We start from the raw sequence: 20,733 nt of genomic DNA, 5'->3' as shown, positions 1-20,733 counted from the left end.
TAAACGTTAAAAAAATTAAAAAAAAAAATAAAAACAAAACAGAAATGTGTAAGTTTTTAAAGTTTTTAATATCCATACAGAAAAATGCAAAAAGGTTAAGTGTACAGCTCAATGAATTTTAAACAAATGAATACACACATATAAAAAGCACCCAGATAAAGGCGCCTGGGTGGCCAACTTCGGCTCAGATCATGATCTCACAGTCCGTGAGTTCAAGCCCCGTGTCAGACTCTGTGCTGACAGCTCAGAGCCTGGAGCCTGCTTCAGATTCTGTGTCCTCCACTCCCTCTGCCCCTCCCCTACTCATGCTCTGTCTTGCTCTCTCAAAAATAAATGTTAAAAATTTTTTTAATTAAAAAAAAAAAAAGCACCCAGAAAAAGAAACAGAACAGGAAACCCCTCTTGGCGCCCCCCCCCCCATAAACTACTCCACCACCATAAAAATTAGCCAATATCTTGATTTCTAACACCTAGATTTATTTGGCCAATGTTTTTTTATTGTAATTTTATTTTTTTTCAGTTTTTTAATTTTATTTTTAATTTTTTTACATTTACATCCAAATTGTTTAGCATATAGTGCAACAATGATTTCAGGAGTAGATTCCTTAGTTCCCCTTACCCATTTAGCCCATCCCCCCTCCCACAACCCCTCCAGTAACCCTCAGTTTGTTCTCCATATTTATGAGTCTCTTCTGTTCTGTCCCCCTCCCTGTTTTTATATTATTTTTGTTTCCCTTCCCTTATGTTCATCTGTTTTGTCTCTTAAAGTCCTCATATGAGGGAAGTCATATGATTTTTGTCTTTCTCTGACTAATTTCACTTGGCATAATACCTTCCAGATCCATCCATGTAGTTGCAAAAGGCAAGATTTCATTCTTTTTGGTTGCCGAGTAATACTCCATTGTATATATATATATACCACATCTTCTTTATCCATTCATCCATCGATGGACATTTGGGCTCTTTCCATACTTTGGCTATTGTTGATAGTGCTGCTATAAACATGGGGGTGCATGTATCCCTTCGAAACAGCACACCTGTATCCCTTGGATAACTGCCTAGTAGTGCAATTGCTGGGTCGTAGGTTAGTTCTATTTTTAGTTTTTTGAGGAACCTCCATACTGTTTTCCAGAGTGGCTGCACCAGCTTTCATTCCCATATTAAAATTTTAGAGAGAGTGCAAGCGGAGGAGAGGTGCAGACAGGAGGAGGAGGGAGAAGGAGAAGGGAAGGGGGAGAGGGGAAGGGGGAGAGAGTGAGAGAAAGAAAAAGAGAGAAAGAGAGAAAGAAAGAGAGAAAGAGAAAGAGAGAAAGAAAGAGAGAGAGAGAGAGAATGAATCTTAAGCAGGCTCCATACTCAGCCTGACATAGGAACTTGATCCCACAACCCTGGGATCATGAACCAAGCCAAAATCAAGAGTTGGTCGTTCAACCAAATGAGCCACCCAGGCGCCCTATTTTGCCCATTTTTATACTTTGTAAAATCAACCAGTGTCTGGCCTCTCTTGCTTAATATTATGTTTGTAAGATTCATCCATAGTATGGCATATAGCAATGGTTCCTTCATTTTCATTACCATATACTATTCCATTTGTCAGTACACCACAACCCACTTTTCCTTTCCCATATTGATAGACATTTGGGTTATTTCCAGTTTTTGGCTATTCTAAATAATGCTACCATGACTGTGGTAGCTTGAATGGGGCTTCTGCTGGATATATAAGAATGGAGTTGCTGGGTCACAAGCCATGTATACATTCAGTTAATAACAAACTGCCAAACAGTTTTCTGAAGCAGTTGTACTAATTTAACTAATTTACACTTCTACCAGTGACACTTGGTGTTCCAGTTGTGCCACATCCTTGTCAACACTTAAGTACTACCAATCTTTTTCATGTTAGCTCTTCTCACCAGTATTTTTTAAATTTACTTATTTTTTTAACTTACATCTATGTTAGCATACAGTGCAATAATGATTTCAGGAGTAGAATCCAGTGATTCATCCCCCACATATAACACCCAGTGCTTATCCCCAAAAATATCCTCCTTAATGCCCCTTGATCATTTAGCCCATCCCCCTACCCACAGCCCCTCCAGCAACCCTGCTTGTTCTCTTTTGAGTCTCTTAAGTTTTGTCCCCCTGTTTTTATATTATTTTTGCTTCCCTTCCTTTATGTTCATCTGTTTTGTATCTTAAATTCCACATATGAGTGAAGCCATATATTTGTCTTCCTCTAATTTCTCTTAGCACAATACCCTCTAGTTCCATCCACATAGTTGCAAATGGCAAGATTTCATTCTTTTTGATTGCCAAGTAATACTTCATTATATGTACATATACACCACATCTTCTTCATCCATTCATCTGTCGATGGACATTTGGGCTCTTTCCATACTTTGGCTATTGTTGATAGCGCTGCTATAAACATTGGGGTGTGTGTGCTCCTTCGAAACAGCACACCTGTATCCTTTGGATAAATACCTAGTAGTGCAGTTGCTGGGTCATAGGGTAGCTCTATTTTTAATTTTTTGAGGAACCTCCATATTGTTTTCCCGAATAGCTGCACCAGGTTGCATTCCCACCAGCAGTGCAAAAGAGATTGTCTTTCTCTGCATCCTCGCCAACATCTGTTGTTGTCTGAGTTATTCATGTTAGCCATTCTGACAGGTGTGAGGTGGTATCTCATTGTGGTTTTGATTTGTATTTCCCTGATGATGAGTGATGTTGAGCATTTTTTTCATGTGTCTGTTAGCCATATGGATGTTTTCTCAGCAGTATTTTTAAAGACATAATGGCTATATCTAGTATAATGTTACTGAAATAAGCTATTTGCATAATATACAAATGTTAATACAAAACAAGTATCTTTAGACAGTCCCTTCAAGTTCAAATTTTCCAGGTTTTTCTATCTATAAAATCATTGGTTTGAAATCACAACAGTCTCTAGAAGTACCCTCAGTAAACACCCATTTCTCTTCTCCTGCCTTAATCTGCCACTCCCCTATTTTACAGGACTATAAGGATTAAGTGATATGTCTAAAAAAACCTGATAATTTAGAAGAGCTAAACACTCCTGACATCCACTCAATCCAGAGCTCTTTTCCCCCATTCCGCTGCATAAATTACTTCATGATTTTCAAAATGTGCTATGTTCAGAGTTGAGCATCTGTACCTTAAATATTTACAAAGCTCCACAATGCCTGTTTTCCTTACATAGATTACTCCCAAGTACCACTAGTCTCCAGCATGAAGAATTGCTCAGATTTCCAATTACTGCATGATAAACATACTGATCCTAAATCAATAACCAATTCTTATGATTAGCTAACTAGGCTGCAAACACTTCGTGTAAATAATACCCACACACACAAAACTGAAGAAACAGGAAGATGTATCCAATAAGTAAATATATTATAGCTGATTCCAGGGCTAGAGTAGGGAAAGTACAAAATGAGCCTGGATTATTTTGTTGTGCCAGAAAGAAAAGAAGTATTCAAAGAACAAGAGAAGTCAAAAGAACACAGAAGCCAGCTTAAAAGGGCTCCCACTTGGCCGAATCAGGAAATGTGAACATCACAACAAATAATTATAGTAACAGACTACCACCCACTGAGCAAACAAGTAATCGGAGTCCATAACTGATATACACAAACTGAAAGTTTGATGACAGAATATTTACAATGTCTAAAGTGCCACCCCACAAAAACACTTATTCATTTCAAAATGAGAGAGTAACTTTATAGTGAACCAGTGTGACAGACATTATCTTAATCAAGTGATCAAAGTAAACATCATTAGTACTGGGACAAATCAAAGTGGTGTAGCACGTAACAGGATGCAGTAAGAAGAGTATCTTGTCTGTGATTATTTGTTTTAATATTTAGTTATTTCTGAGAGAGAGAAGGACAGAGTGCAAGTCGGGGAGGGGCAGAGAAAGAGAAAGACACAGATCCAAAGCAGGCTCCAGGTTCTAAGCTGTCAACACAGAGCCCGACGTAGGGCTCGAACCCATGAACTGTGAGATCATGACCTGAGCTGAAGTTGGATGCTCAACCGACTGAGCCATTCAGGCGCTCCTCTGATATATATATATATATATACATATATGTGTGTATATATATACATATATATGTGTGTGTGTGTGTGTGTGTATATATATATATGTGTATATATATATGTATATATATCTCAGATGTGTGTGTATATATATATGTGATGTACATACATCAAATGTACACACGTCTGATATATACGTATATATACATACGTATGTGTATATATATATATTTTTTTTTTTGAGAAAGAAAAAAATTTGAGTAGGGGAGAAGTCGGGGGAGAGAGAATATCTTAAGCAGGCTCCATACCCAGCGCAGAGCTTGATCTCACAACCATGAGATCATGACCTGAGTGGAAATCAAGAGTCAGACACTGAACTAAGCCACCCAGGTGCCCCTTGTCTGTGATATTCTTTTTTTCTTTTTTAATTTATTTTTTATTTGAGAGACAGACAGAGAGAGGGCACAAGTTGAGGGGAGAGAGAGAGAAACTCAAGCAGGCTCTTGATGCGGGGCTCAAACCCACAACCCTGGGATCATGACCTGAGCCAAAATCAAAAGTCAGATGCTCAACCTACTGAGCCAACCAGGCGCCCCACATCTGTGATATTCTTAGCAAAGGTGGAAAACATGAATCTAATTATGAGAAAATATCAGATAAACCCTAATTCCGGAAGGTTCTATGAAAGACCTATCCCAATTTTCAAAAATGTCAACATCATAAAATCAAGTAAAGACTGAGGAATTATACCAGATTGGAGACTAATGAGGTATGGTGACTAAAAACATAACATGTCATTCTGAACTGGATCCTTTTCCAATAAGGGACAGGAATGAAACAGTGTAATGTGAATGAGCTATGAGGATAAATGGTAGCATATGCTGATGTTAATGTCCTGATTTTGATGGTCATATTGAGGTTTTGTCGAAAAATATCTTTGCTTGTGGAAAACACACACTAAAGTATTCAAGCATAACAAATGGGCAACTTATTCTAAAATGGTTCACAGGAAAATAAAGTTCCCTATTATTATACTTGCAACTTATCCACAATTTTGAGACTTTAAAAATAACTGAACTGTCGGGGTGCCTGGGTGGTTCAGTCGGTTGGGCGTCTGACTTCGGCTCAGGTCACGATCTCGCCGTTTGTGAGTTTGAGCCCCGTGTTGGGCTCTGTGCTGACACCTCAGAGCCTGGAGCCTGCTTCAGATTCTGTGTCTCCTCCTCTCTCTGCCCCTCCCATGCTCATCCTCTGTCTCTCTCTGTCTCTCAATAATAAACATTTAAAAAAAATTAAAAAAATAATTGAACTGTCCACACACAAGAAAAAATAAAATCATACTGTTTCATAAACATTAGAAAAACAAGAGTGCCTGGCTGGCTCAGTTGGTAGAGCCTTCAACTCTTGATCTCAGGTTCAAGCCCCATCCTGGGTATAGAGATTACTTAAAAATAAATAAAATCAGGGGCACTGGGTGACTCAGTCAGTTAGGCATCCAACTTCGACTCAGGTCATGATCTCACGGTTTGTGGGTTCGAGCCCCATGTTGGACCCTGTGCTGACAGCTCAGAGCCTGAAGCCTGCTTCAGATTCCATGTCTCCCTCTCTCTCGGCCCCACCCCCAAGTGTGCTCGCTCTCAAAAATAAACATTAAAAAAAATTTTTTTTAAATAAAATAAAATCAGAAGGACAGACGGAAGGAAGGAAAGAAGGAAGAAATTACATTATCCATAAGAAAAGTGTATTTTAAGACCATTCAAAGAAAGAGGCAGCAATAGCTGAACCACACCCCAAACAGGTTCAGAAAATGCCTCCAGGAAGCATAGGAAGCTTTGCAGACAAAGTAGATTCCATAAATTGTTTCACATCTTGTCTGAGAGGCAAAATAGCAAAACTGAATGAGCATGGACGGGAATCAGACAGACCTATTTGATTGCTGGCCCTGCCAGTTAGTATCTTTGGGATCTTCACTAAACCCCACAAGTCTTTAGAAATCCTTACTTTGTAAAAATAGGAATAATATCCCCTACCATGAAATTTTGTGGTGAGTACACTAAATGAACTCATTTAGGAATTACTGTATGTAAAATTAGCTAATAGTGTCTGGGATATAATAGACATTCAATAAGTACAAGAGCCTACTATAGTGCCTAGCACTTAGAATGTACTTAAAAACAAATAAACAAACAAACCAACCTACTTAAGAAGAGAAGAGGTAGGGAAAAGAAGCACAAGTGGCGGCAGAGAAAATGGTGAAGGGTCAGAGGTAAGAGTGGGCACCTGGATGAAATAGGTCTGCTGACCTGGAAGACACAAACACAAACTTTCTAGTGATGGCTGTTTAACAACAGGGCAGTCTGTCATGAAAGGTAGTGAGCACCTATTAATGGCTCACATCAGAATGCTCCTGGAGAAGATTCCTGAATTAAGTGGGAACCCGGACTTGGTGAGAAGCTATGTCCTGTGTGAACGTGGGATGGGCAGGCAAGCTTACTTGGAGAAGAAAACAAAGGAAACCTGATGAAAAAGCCACTATGCTGAGGGTGGGGCTCTCAGATACAGAACTTCTCATTATAAAAATGGTTCACTCCAACACTGTGGCTCAGAGTTAATTCTTGCCTCCAAGTTATTTAGGTTGCAGAAATGTGAAACATACCCTGAAGTCCTCAAAATGCCTTATATATAGTAAAAGCTCAAAACCATCAATCAAAATAAGACAGTGAAACTGAGAAGTTAAGAGAAACTTACAGATAAGATGACAATGGCTGTCACTTAAAACAGGATATTTTTTAACAAACTATTTTAGTATGAAAACATCACTTCTCATAACTAAACTGCTGACTGAACCACCAGCCACTGAAGATTGTTTCCACTGTTACAAACACTTCATTCAATTTTCAAACAACAAACTGAAATCTTCCAGCTTCTATTAAGGTAACCAGGCAACACTGCTGTATAACCAGCCTATTACTGCACACTGAATGTTAGGCCGAAAGAGAGCGGAAGTCTAAATCACACCCTCAGGGCAGCAATTACAGTTCTGTGATGTCCTTCCCATACAGGTCACTTCTTGCATCATGCCATCATCACTAATAGCTGCCTAGTATGTCTGCTCTGCAGATGATGCTATTTTGGTGTTATACCCAGGCCACTATAGTGACATCATTTTTATATTAATGGAATGAGTAAGCAAACCACTTCCCCAATAATAAGAGCAATCCGTGTCAAAACCAGACTAAACCAGTTTAAAACTATTGCTATACGGGGAAAAAATCAATGGTTAAGTGTATCAAAAAAATCTAAGAATGAAGTTTCTTAAGACAAAAATAACTTACTGATTCATTCAGTTTCAATATGGATTGTGTTTAAGCACGGACAAAAATTCAGTGTACTTTGTATTCAAGTGATTTTTTTAAAGATTTTATTTTTAAGTTATCTCTACACTCAACATGGGGCCTGAACCTGCAACCCCAAGATAGAATCACACACTTCACCAACTGAGCCAGCCAGGTGCCCCATATGCAAATGATTTTAACAGATACCTTCTAACAAACCACACATAATAGTGGTTTGAATAATATTTTAAATGTTAAAAGGCTGTATGGTTCTATATACTGCCTTAAGAATGTAATGTACTTTTGCCATAGAAACAGAGACTGGAACAAAAGGTGAGATGGAGACAAAGAAGAATTAAAACCAGGTTTTAAGAAAGCTTTATATGAAAAAATGACAAGATACATTTGTCCAGTTGGAAAAAATCTTCACAGATAGGAAGGAAAGCAGAAGATCTCCAATTTCAGTTGTAGAGATCGCTACATATAAAAAGAATATTAATTCCCTAGCCAAATCTGTCAGCCAAATTTTTCATCTCTCAAATGAAGATTAGCTATACAATGTTCCTCAAAGTGTTATTGACAGGATAAAATGAAATGAACATTGAAGAGTTAAGAGTACCTGAAGGCATGACTTTCTTCCTACTGTGAAACAAAAAATATGGCAGATTCATACCTTATATTTGAAAGACATATAAAGGAACAATTTGAACTTTAAAAAATAATAATGATAGGAATAGATTATAATATATTCAATAAAATAAGAGAGAGAGAGTAGGAAAGAAGGGAGGGAATGCTTTATTTACAGTAGAATGTCAACTAATAAACACAGAAGAAGTAAGAGTTAGAAAATCATGATTTTGCAATGACCAAAGAACAACCAGGTCAGCAATATTTATTAATAGTCACTAAAATATTGAGTAAAAATATGATGGGGAAGAGGATATTTACATAATCTCAAAGTATCTCCCACAAATCACTTATTAATCACAGAAAAAATCTCTACAACAAAAAACCTGGAAGTCACTACCTTAACCAAGTACCAAAGTTAACAACATCAACAAGTCAAACTTCATCTGTGCCTCATAATATGATAAACTGAGAAGGAAAATTATTATTTATGTGGTATCCCTGCCAAAATGCATACCTGAATCTAAACAGAGGAATTATCAGACAAATACAGACTGCAACACATTCTAAAATAAATGGCCTATATTCTTCAAAAATGTCAAGCTCATGAAAGACAAAGATTGGCTAAGGGACCTTTCCAAATTAAAGAAGACAAGAGGCATGAAAACTAAATGCACTATGGCATCCTGGACCAGAAAAGAGAAATTTATATAAAGGATAATATTGGGACAATAGGTAGAATTTGAATAAAGGTTGCTATTAGTATTAGTACTGTATCAAAGTTCAATCTCCTGATTTTCAGAGCTGCACTGCATTTATAAAAATTATAGCCTTCTTAAGAAATACACTTAAGTATTTAAATATTACTTTAGTGGAAATAGGCTTTATAACTGCAATTTACTGTTAAATGGTTCAGGAAAAAATAACATGTAGATACAAAACAACAGTGACAAAGTAAATGTGGGAAAATGTTAACTATTGGTGAATCGTGGAGAAGGATATATGGAAATCCTTTACATTATTTTTATCATTTGGAGATTAAGTTTAAAGTTGTTGCGGTGTTTGGATTTGGTCCCAATGCAATGCTTTCCTGGAATTCTCTGTTCTCACTGAGAGGCACCAGCATCTAATCTGACACAAAAACCAGAAACCTAGGAATCATCTTGAATAATTCCTTCACCTTCAACCCATCCTCAATCACTAAATCTCCTTAATCTAAATATTTCTCAAACCTATACATATTTTTCCATCTTTCTATCACTTTAAATCAAATTACTATAACCTGTGAATTGGGATACAATACATCCTGACTGGTATCTCCTAGGCAATACTGGCCTCTTCTCCAATGAGTTCTCCATAACACAAGAAACTTCTTTATGAAATGCAAATCTGAGGTCACCTCTCTCCCTAGTGTCTACCCAAAACACTTTAATGGCTTCTCAACAAGACCTACAAGACCCTGCATCTACCCACATTGACTTTATCACTACTGCTTTGTATCTACATGTTATTTTTTCCTGAACCAGGTTCCTAAATGGTTTTTGGTCTCAAGATCCCTTTAAATTCTTTTTCTTTTTAAAAAAATGTTTATTTATTATTTTTGAGAGAGAGATAGAGAAAGCATGAGAAGGGGAGGGGCAGAAAGAATGAGAGACAGAATCCCAAGCAGGCTCTGTATTGTTAGCATAGAGCCTCATGTGGGACTGGATCTCACAAACAGTGAGATCATAACTTGAGCCAAAAATCAAGAATTGGACGTTTAATCGACTGAGCCACCCAGAGGCCCCCATTCTTTTTCTTTTTTCTTTTTTTTTTTTTAATTTGTTAACGTTTATTTATTTTTGAGACAGAGAGAGACAGAGCATGAACTGGGGAGGGTCAGAGAGAGAGAGGGAGACACAGAATCTAAAACAGGCTCCAGGTTCTGAGCTGTCAACACAGAGGCCGACGCAGGGCTCGAACTCACAGACCGCGAGATCAGGACCTGAGCCAAAGTCAGATGCTTAACCGACTGAGCCACCCAGGTGCCCCTCTTTTTCTTTTTTAATTGAAGTATGGTTGACACACGATGTTATTAGTTTCAGGTGTACAACATAGTGATTGAACAACTCTATACATTATGCTATGCTCACATGTATACCATCTGTCATCACACAGTGCTGTTACAATAACACTGAGTATATTCCCTATGTTGTACCTTTCATCCCCATGACTTATTTGTGCCCTAACTAGAAGCCTGTACCTTCTGCTCCACTTCAGCCATTTTTCTCATCCCTCCAGCCCCTACCCTCCAACAACCACCATTTGTTCTCTATATTTATGGGTCCATTTCCGCTTTGTTTGTTCGTTTGTTTTTTGTGATTCCACAAATGAGTGAAATCATATTGTATATTTCTTTCTCAGCTGACTTATTTCACTTAGCATATCACCCTCTAGATCCACCTATGTTATTGCAAATGGCAAGATCCCAACATTTCTATGGCTGAGTAATATTCCGCTGTATATATACACCGTATTTCCTTTATCCATTCACCTATCAATGGATACTTAGGTTGCTTTCATATCTTGGTTATTGTAAACTACAATAAACACAAGGTAGCATATATCTTTTCAAATCAGTGTTTTTGTTTTCTTTGGGTAAATACCCAATATTGAAATTATTGGATCACATGGTATTTCTATTTTTAATTTTTTTGAGGAAACTCCATATTATTTCTAGTATATCTTTTATAACCCTGACTACTGGCTCATGAGTTCCTTAAAGGCTGAAATCTCATTTCTCCAAGGAAGATATACAGATGGTCAATAAGCACATGAAAGGATGCTTACCATAACTAATCACTAACCATTACAGAAAAACAAATCAAAACCACAATGAGATGCCACTTCATACCCATTGGGATGGCTATTCCAAAAGGAGGGAAGGAAGGAGAAATGGAGGTGGAGAAACTGGAACCCTGTGCACTGCTGGTGATAATGTAAAACAATACACCCACCATGAAAGACAGTATGGCAATTCCTCAAAAAACTAAAAATAGAATTACAATATGATCCAGAAGTCTCCTTCTGGGTATATAACTGTCATAATCTACATGAGCTGCCAAAATAAAATACCATAGGCTGGGGGTCTTAAACAACAGAAAGTTAACTTCTTGCAGTTCTGGAGGCTAAAAATCTAAGATAAAGGTGCGAGTCAATTAGGTTCTCAATAAGGGCACTCTTTCTGGCTTGCAGATAACCATCTTCTTTGCTGTGTCTTCACATGGTCTTTCCTATATTCGTAGAGAGAGACAGAATCCTGGTTTCTCTTCCTTTTCTTATATGAACATTAGTCCCACCCTTACAGCCTCACCCATCTTAACTACCCCCCTAAAGGCCTCTATCTCCAAATAAAATCACATTGAAGGTTAAGAATTCAACATGTACATTTGGGGAAACACAATTCAGTCCACAATACCATAAGAATTGAAAGGAAAGACTCAAAGAGGCATCTGCACACCCATATACATAGCAGCTTTATTCACAATAGCCAAAAGGTAGAGGCAACCTTCAATAGATGAAAGGATAAACAAAATGTGGCATATGCATATAATGGAATATATGTATGTTCCTCACAAAGGAACAGAATTGTGACATGTTACAACACGGATGAATTCTGAGGACATGCTATAGACTATATGTTTGTGTTCCCCCAAAATTTGTATGTTGAAACCTAATCCCTGATGTAATGGCATTAGGAGGTTAGGAGCTTTAGGAAGTGATTGGGTCATGAGGGTGGAAATGATATTAATGAGATTAATGCCCTTAAAAAGACTCCAGAGAGCTCCCTTGTGACCTCCTATGAACCAAGAAGGAGGCTCTCAATAGGCACCAAATCTGCTGGCACCCTGATCTTGGATTTGCCAGCCTCCTGAAACGTGAGAAATTAATGTTTGTTGTTGAAGCCCATCCACTTTATAGCATTTTTGTTATAGCTGCCTGAACTGACCAAGAGTGAATTTTATGCAAAGAAAATAAGTCAGACACAAAAGAACAGATATTGCATAATTCCACTTATATGAAAAAGTAACTAGAATAATCAAATTCACAAAGACGAAAAACAGAATGGTGGTTGCTAGGGACTAGCGGGGAGGGGAGACTGGGAAGTTTCAGTTTTGCAAAGGGAAGAGATGGGTGAAGGATGATGGTGATGGCAGCACAACATTAAGAATATACTCAATGCCACTGAACTGTACACTGTAAAATGGTCACAATGGTAAATTTTATGTTATGGGTATTTTTTATATTTTTAAAAATTTACTCAATTTATTTAAACAAAAAAAAATTCAGGGCTCCTGGGTGACTCAGTTGGTTGAGCATCCGAATTTAGCTCAGGTCATGATCTCATTGTTGGTGGATTCAAGTCCCACATTGGGCTCTCTGCTGTCAGCCAGAGCCCTCTTTGGATCCTCTGTTTCCCACCCCCACCCCCCACCCCTCTAACCTTGCCCACTGGTTCTCTCAAAATAAATAAACTTAAAAAAAAAAAAAAAAAGAGTAGCATGCTCTACCGACTGAGACAGCCAGATGCCCTTAAAATTTTTTTCTTTTGTTTTAATAACTGGCTATTTTATTTTTAAGGTTGACGTTTTATTTTTTTTATTTATAGAGAGCGAGAGACAGTATGTGAGTGGAGAGTGGGGGGGGGGAGAGGGAGGGAGGGAGAGAAGGGGGAGAGAGGGAGGGAGAGGGACAGAGGGAGAGAGGGAGAGAGAGGGGGAGAGGGAGGGAGGGAGGGAGGGAGGGAGAGGGAGAGGGGGAGAGGGAGAGAGAGAGAGAGAGAGAGAGAGAGAGAGAGAATCTTAAGCAGGCTCCAAGCTCAGCATGAAGACCAACACAGGGCTTGATCCTATGACCCTGCAATCATGACCTGAGCCAAAATCAAGAGCCAAACACTCATCTGACTGAGCCACCCAGGTGCCCCAAAAATGTTTTTTAACATAAAAATTAAATGTAAATTTACATGGCCCTGCAATTTCATTTCTAGGATATACCCAAGAAAACTGAAAACACACTTCCAACCAAAACTTCAAACAAATATTCACAGCAGCATTATTCACAATAGCCAACAGAGTGAAAACAATACAAATGTTGATAAATCCACCACAATCCAAATTCAAAGGGTGAATTGTTATTTTTTTAGGTTTTTAAAAATTTATTTATTTTGAGAGAGAGAGAAAGCACAAATGGTGGAGGGGCAGAGAGAGAGGAGAGCCCAAGCAGGCTCCACACCAACAGCACAGAGCCCAAGGCGGGGCTGGAACTCATGAACTGTGACATCATGACCTGAGCCAAAGTCAGACATTCAACCAACCGAGCCACCCAGGCACCCCAAGGAGTGAATTCTTTTTATTTTTATTTTTATTTATTTATTTTTTTTTTTAAATTTTTTTTTCCAACGTTTATTTATTTTTGGGACAGAGAGAGACAGAGCATGAACGGGGGAGGGGCAGAGAGAGAGGGAGACACAGAATCGGAAACAGGCTCCAGGCTCTGAGCCATCAGCCCAGAGCCCGACGCGGGGCTCAAACTCACGGACCATGAGATCGTGACCTGGCTGAAGTCGGACGCCCAACCGACTGCGCCACCCAGGCGCCCCGTGAATTCTTTTTAATAGTACTTTTTATTAAAATATAAGTCACACACCATGCAATTCATCCAGTTACTGTATACAATTCAACGGGTTTTGATATCTATATCTATAGACAAATACATATATCAATCTACAGATCTATTTGTACGTACAATCATTATCAGAGTTAATTTTCCAACATTTTCATTATTTCAAAGATGCCCTTTTGCTACCAACCACATGCCCCTCCATCTCTCCCATCCCTAAGTACCTACTAATTAACTGTTAGATTTACCCATTATGGAAATTTTATATAAACGGAATCATATATATAAGTGTTTTGTAACTAGCTCTCTCACTTAGCATGGTTTCAAGATTCATCCAGGTGTAGCATGTATCAGTATTCCATTCCTTTGATGGTAAATATATATATATATATTCCATTGTATTTTCTTTATCCATTCATCAGTTGCTGAGATGGTCATTTGGGTTGTTTTCACCTTTTGACTATTATGAATATTGATGCTATAAACATTCATGTACCAATTTTTGTGTAAATATGCTTCAGTTCTCTTGGTAGATACCTACAAGTAGGATTGCTGGGTCATATAGTAAGTCTATCTTTAATTTTTTGAGGAACTGCTGAACTGTTTTCCAAAGCAGCTGAGGCATTTTATATTTCCACCAGAAATGGAGGAGAGCTCCAATCACTCCACACCATCACCAAAACTTGGTATGGTCAAGCCTCTTTTAAGTACAGCCATCCAAAAGGTGTGAAACAGCATCTCATGCGATTTTGAATTGTATTTCCCTAATGACTGAAGATGCTGAACATCATTTTGTGTTTATTAGCCATTTGGATATCTTCTTTGGAGAAATGCCAATTAAGATGCTTTGCCCATTTTGGGGGGGGCACTTGAGTGGCTCAGTCGGAGAAGCATGCAACTCTTGATCTCTGGGGTTGTGAGTTCAAGCCCCACACTAGGTGTGGAGATTACTTAAAAATAAAATCTTAAAGGGCGCCCAGGTGGCTCAGTTGGTTGAATGTCCCAACTTTGCTCAAGTCATGATCTCACAGTTCAGGGGTTAGAGCCCCAAGTCGGGCTCTGTGCTGAGAGCTCAAAGCCTGGAAGCCTACTTCAGATTCTACCTCCCTCTCTCTACCCCTCCCCCACTCGCACTGTGTCCAACCGTCACATAAAAAAATGCTCAACATCACTCATCATTTAGGAAATACAAACCAAACCAAAATGAGATAGCACCTTACACCTGTCAGAATGGCTAACATTCAGATGTTGGCAAGGATGCAGAGAAAGAGGATCTCTTTAGCACTGCTGGTGGGAATGCAAACTGGTGCAGCCATTCTGAAAAACAGTATGGAGGTTCCTCAAAAAATTAAAAATAGAACTACCCTACAACCCAGCAATTGCACTACTAGGTATTTATCCAGGGGATACAGGTATGCGGTTTCAAAGGGGCACATGCACCCCCATGTTTATAGCAGCACTATCAACAATAGCTGAAATATGGAAAGAGCCCAAATGTCCACCGATGGATGAACAGATCAAGAAGATGTGGGATATACATACAATGGAGTATTACTTGGTAATCAAAAAGAATGAAATTTTGCCATTTGCAACTATGTGGATGGAACTAGAGGGTATTATGCTAGGCGAAATTAGTCAGAGAAAGAAAAATATCATGTGACTTCACTCATATGAGGACTTTAAGAGACAAAACAGATGAACATAAGGGAAGGGAAGCAAAAATAATATAAAACCAGGGAGGGGGCAAAACATAAGAGACTCTTAAATATGGAAAACAGAGGGTTACTGGAGGGGTTGTGTGGGGGGTGATGGGCTAAATGGGTAAGGGGCATTAAGGAATCTACTCCTGAAATCATTGTTGTACTATATGCTAACTAACTTGGATATAAACTAAAAAAAAAATAAATTAAATAATTAAATAAAATAATTTAAATAAATAAATATTAAAAAAGACTCCCATCAAAAAAATAAAAAAAATAAAATAAAATTTATTTATTTTGAAAGAAAGAGAAAGACAGCACAAGTGAGAGAGGGGCAGAGAGAGGGAGAGAGAATCCCAAGCAAGCTCCACACTACGAGCGCAGAACCTGATGCAGGGCTCAAACTCACGACCGTGAGATCATGACATGAGCTGAAATCAAGAGTCGGATGTTTAACTGACTGAGCCACCATAGGCGCCCTGAATCTTCTCTCTTTCTTTCCTGATCAATACAACTAAAGATTTGTCGATTTTTCTTGATATTTTCAAAGAACAAGCTTTTGGTTTTGTTGACTTTTTTCTATTGTTTTTCTATTCACTATTTCATTAATTTCCACTCTAACCTTTCGCATTTCCCTCCATCTGCATGCTTTGTATTTAGTGCACTCTTCTTTTTCTAGTGTCTTAAGGTAGAAGGATAGGTTACTGACTTGAGATCTCTCAACTTTTTTACTATAGGCACTTAGAGATATAAATTTCTAAGACTGCTTTAGCTGCATCCCATAAGTTGTGATATGTTGTATTTTCATTCATCTCAAAGTTTTTTCTAATTTCCCTTTTGATTTATTCTTTGACCCATTGGTGATATAGGAGTATGCTGTTTAATTTCCATATATTCAGGAGTTCTCCAAATTTCTTTGTTACTGATTTCTAATTTCATTCCACTGTGGTTGGAGAAAATACTTTATATTACTTCTATAAAAAAGGTGAATGTTATCATATGTGAATCTTATATCAAGGCACAATGTATGACAAAATCACAGACAAAATGGCATTAGACAATATAAATAGTAACTGTAGCTATGCATCGTAGGTAGCTTTATTTACTTGAGTTTGACAGATCTACCACATTCAAATGGTTGAAATTTTTACTCCATTATGAGCCTCTAGAAATAGTGAAGAAACACACAAAAACCCCACATGAGAAGCTAGCAAAGAAAATGAAAAGTTCATTCTCAAGAGAGGAAACAGAAATGAAAAACAAATATGAAGTCTCACTAATAATCTTTTTAAAAGGAAACAAAAAGGGGGTGCCTGGTGGCTCAGTCAGTTAAGTGTCCAACTCTTAGTTTTGGCTCAGGTCACGATCTCATGGTTCATGGGTTTGAGCCCTATGTCTGGCTCTATCCAGAAAGTGCAGAGCCTGGTTAGGTTTCTCTCTCTCTCTCTCTCTCTCTCTCTCTCTCTCTCTCTCTCTGCCCTCTCTTCTCTCTCTCTCTCTCAAATAAATAAATAAACATTTTTTAAAAAGAGTAATTGAAACAAACAAACACCATTTTCCTCCTACCAGATTAACAGGTTTATCTTCTATTTTAAAACATTAATACCCAAGCCTTCTTTGTCATGTCATAGGTTAACCAACCATATATTTGTGGGTTTATTTCTGGGCTTTCTATTCTGTTCCACAGACGAGGGGATCTATTTCTGTGCCAGTACCATACTGTTTTGATTATTACAGCTTTGTAGTATATTTTGAAATCTGAAATTGTGACACCTCCAGCTTTGTTTTTTCTTTCTTAAGATTGCTTTCAGGGTCTTTTGTGGTTCCATACAAATTTTAGTATTGCTTGTTCTGTGAAAAATACTGTTGGTATTTTGATAGGGATTGCATCAAATCTGTAGATCACTTTGGGTAAGACAGATATATTGTGGAATATACTGTGGGGAAAATATCTTTTATAACTGGTGCTGGGAAGACTGGACAACTACATGCAAAAGAATGAAACTGGACCACTTTCTAATACCATACACAAAAATAAACTCAAAATGGATTAAAGACCTAAATGAGACCTAAAACCATAAAAATCCCAGAACAGAGGCAGTAATTTCTTTGACATGGGCCATAGCAAAATTTTTCTAGATAGGTCTCCAAAAGACAAAAGCAAAAAAACAAAACTATAGGGAACATATCAAAATAAAAACTTTTTGCACAGCAAAGGAAACCGTCAAACAAAACCATCAGGCAACCTACTGAATGAGAGAAGATATTTGCAAAGGGCACATCCAATTAGGGGTTAATATACAAAACACATAAAGAACTTATACAACTCAATACCAAAATCAACCCAATTAAAAAGTGGGCAGAGGATCTGAAGAGACATTTTTCCGAAGAAGATATACTGATGCCCAAAAGATAAATGAAAAGATGTTCAACATCACTAATCATCTGGGATATGTACATCAAAACCCTGAGATTGCTGGAATGGTTAAAATAAAAAAGATAAAAAATAACAAGTGTTGACAAGGACATGAATCATACACTGTTGGTGGGAATGCAAACTGGTATAACCACTGTAGAAACAGTATGGAGGCTCCTCAAAAAATTAAAAATAGAAATACCATACAACCCAGTAATTCTACTATTGGGTATTTGCCCAAAGAAACCAAAAACACTAGTTCAAAAACACAAATTCATGCTCCCCTATGTTTATTGCAGCATTGTTTACAATAGCCAAGATACAGAAGCAACCTAAGTATCCACTGATAGATAAGTGGATAAGGGAGAATATTAAACAGCCATAGAAAAGCAGGAGACATGTCATTTGAGACAATATGGATGGACCTAGAGATATTATGCTAAGTGAAATAAGTCAAACTGAGAAAGACAAATACCTTGTGACTTCACTCACACGTGGAATTTTAAAAAACCAAATAAACAAGTAAAAAGCAGAATCAGACCTATAAATACAGAAAACAAACAGATGGTTGCCCAAGTGGAGAGGTTGGGGGAATGAGCAAAATGGGTGAAGGGGAATGGGGAAAAAAACTCAGGAACATCCAATGCTAGAATGACACAGTAAAATTAGGCACTCTCATATACTGCTGGTGTTCAAATAAACTGGAACACTTTGGAAACCAATGTGGCAAAAAGTATCAAGAGCCTTTAAAAAACTCATTAAAACTCATTAAAAAAACTCATTAAAGTGACAACTCTAATAGGTGACAACCTATGTCTAGGAAATAAAACTAAACACAGAAAACATTTTAGACTAACAATATTCACTGTAGTATTATTTACAATTTAAAAAATGCTTACAATCAAAAAGAATGAAATCTTGCCATTTGCAACCACATGGATGGAACTGGAGGGTATTATGCTAAGTGAAATTAGTCAGAGAAAGACAAAAATCATATGACTTCACTCATATGAGGACTTTAAGAGACAAAACAGACGAATAAAAGGGAAGGGAAACAAAAATCATATAAAAACAGGGAGGGGGACAAAACAAAAGAGACTCATAAATATGGAGAACAAACTGAGGGTTACTGGAGGGGTTCTGGGGGGGGGGATGGGCTAAAAGGGTATGGGGCATTAAGGAATCTACTCCTGAAATCAGTGTTGCACTATATGCTAACTAATTTGGATGTAAATTTTAAAAAATAAAAAATAAAATTAAAAAAACAATTTTTTAAAGTGCTTATGATATAAATGTCCAGTAACAGGAGAACAGTTAGGTAAACTGTGGTTTAATTATTTGGTTTAATTATCATGCATCCATTGAAAATGTTTACAATACACTTACAGTATAAAATACTTGTTATAATGTCAGTGAAAAAGCAAAATGCAAAACTGTACATAAATTATGATTAGAGCTGTGTGTTTAAAAAAATAGCAAACAATCTAGGGACAGAAAAAAATTAGAAAGCAATACACCAAAAAGATAGTGATGGTTACCTCTGGAGAGTGAATTATGAATATAGTTCTTTCTTTAATCTTGAGTATAAATTTTTATAATAAAATGTTTATTTAAAGCAAATTTAAAAAACTGTTACCTAAAAGCACAACAGTCCACTTAGTAGGACACTTTTCTCACAAGCACAACCTCACAGATACACTGTTCTCTCGTGTGGGAGACATACTTACTCTACCAAACACACAATCCTCAGTTTTTTCCCACTTAAGGCTTTTAATATTGTACTTGTCAGGCTGTTTGGGTTTGTTTGTTGTTTACTAAGAGAAACAAAACATTCTTTTTCCTGGGCCTCAGAAACAGTCCTCTAATTTAAACACACTCGTCTTCTTATATTCTCAAATTTATCAAAAAGATTAAAAGTAAAACCAATTTGGGGTCCCTGAGTGGCTCAGTTGGGTAAGCATCTGACTCTTGGTTTTGGCTCAGGTCATGATCTCACAGTTTCATGGGATCAAGCCCTGTGTCAGGCTCTGCACTGAGAGAGCCAGGCCTGTTTGGGATTCTCTCTCTCTCTCCCTCTCTCTGCCCCTCCCTCCCATCTCTCTCTCTCAAATAAACTTTAAAAAAAAAAAAGTAAAACCAATTTTACAAGCTTTAGAAGCTGCTATTATGTACAAAAGGCAGCTAATAAAAAGTTGCAAATTGGGGCGCCTGGGTGGCTCAGTCAGGTGGACGACTGACTTCAGCTTGGGTCATGATCTCACGGTTCATGGGTTTGAGCCCCGCATCGGGCTCTGTGCTGACAGCTCAGAGCCTGGAGCCTGCTCCCGACTCTGTGTCTCCCTCTCTCTGCACCTCCCTGCTCATGCTCTGTCTCTCTCTGACTCTCAAAAAATAAATGTTAATAAAAAAAATTTTTTTTTTAAGTTGCAAATTAAATCAAATTGTACAACATACATGTATTTTTTCTATAGTTAGGAAAAAACCTAGGGGTGCCTGGGTGGCTCAATCGGTTAAGCATCTCACTGTTGGTTTAATCTCAGGTCATGATCTCACGGTTCCTGGGTTCAAGCCCCAACTCTGTGCAAGCCTGCTTGGGATTCTCTCTCTCTCTAAAAATAAACAGTGAAAAGAAAAAAAAAAAAAAACTAAAAAAATCTTCCCAAACATGTGTTTCTTTGTAGTTGTCTGTTTATTGAGGCAATAAAGCATAATAAAAAGAACACAGGTTTTAGAATCAGAGAAACTAGAGTTTATACCCTGATTCTGCAACTTCAAGCTAAACTCCCTAAACCTCAGTTCCCACCTGTGTAAAACAAGGATAACAGTAGTTACCTAAAGGACTATGAGAAACACATGAGAAGCCAGATACTAAGTACCATAATAAGCACAGCGCATATATTAAGCATAGCACACATAGCAGCTACTGTAATTTTCATCTCTT

At 37.7% G+C, this 20,733-nt stretch overlaps 1 protein-coding gene across 2 annotated transcripts in view; it reads right to left on the bottom strand.

Annotated features, from left to right (window-relative positions):
- Positions 1-20,733, bottom strand: part of INTS4 (integrator complex subunit 4) — a 118,932-nt gene that overhangs the window by 68,376 nt on the left and 29,823 nt on the right. The window contains exon 2 of one of the 2 annotated variants that reach the window (XM_045483874.1): positions 13,704-13,756. The exons of the other annotated variant lie outside the window; for it this stretch is intronic. Within the exon in view, the coding sequence (XP_045339830.1) occupies positions 13,704-13,715 (12 nt within the window). The 5' untranslated portion in view covers positions 13,716-13,756. The remainder of the gene's footprint in view (positions 1-13,703; positions 13,757-20,733) is intronic. 2 annotated transcript variants of the gene reach the window in all.

The sequence above is a fragment of the Leopardus geoffroyi genome, chromosome D1 (assembly GCF_018350155.1).
Source record: "Leopardus geoffroyi isolate Oge1 chromosome D1, O.geoffroyi_Oge1_pat1.0, whole genome shotgun sequence".
Taxonomy (NCBI): domain Eukaryota; kingdom Metazoa; phylum Chordata; class Mammalia; order Carnivora; family Felidae; genus Leopardus; species Leopardus geoffroyi.
This window is presented reverse-complemented; position numbering and strand designations above follow the sequence as displayed.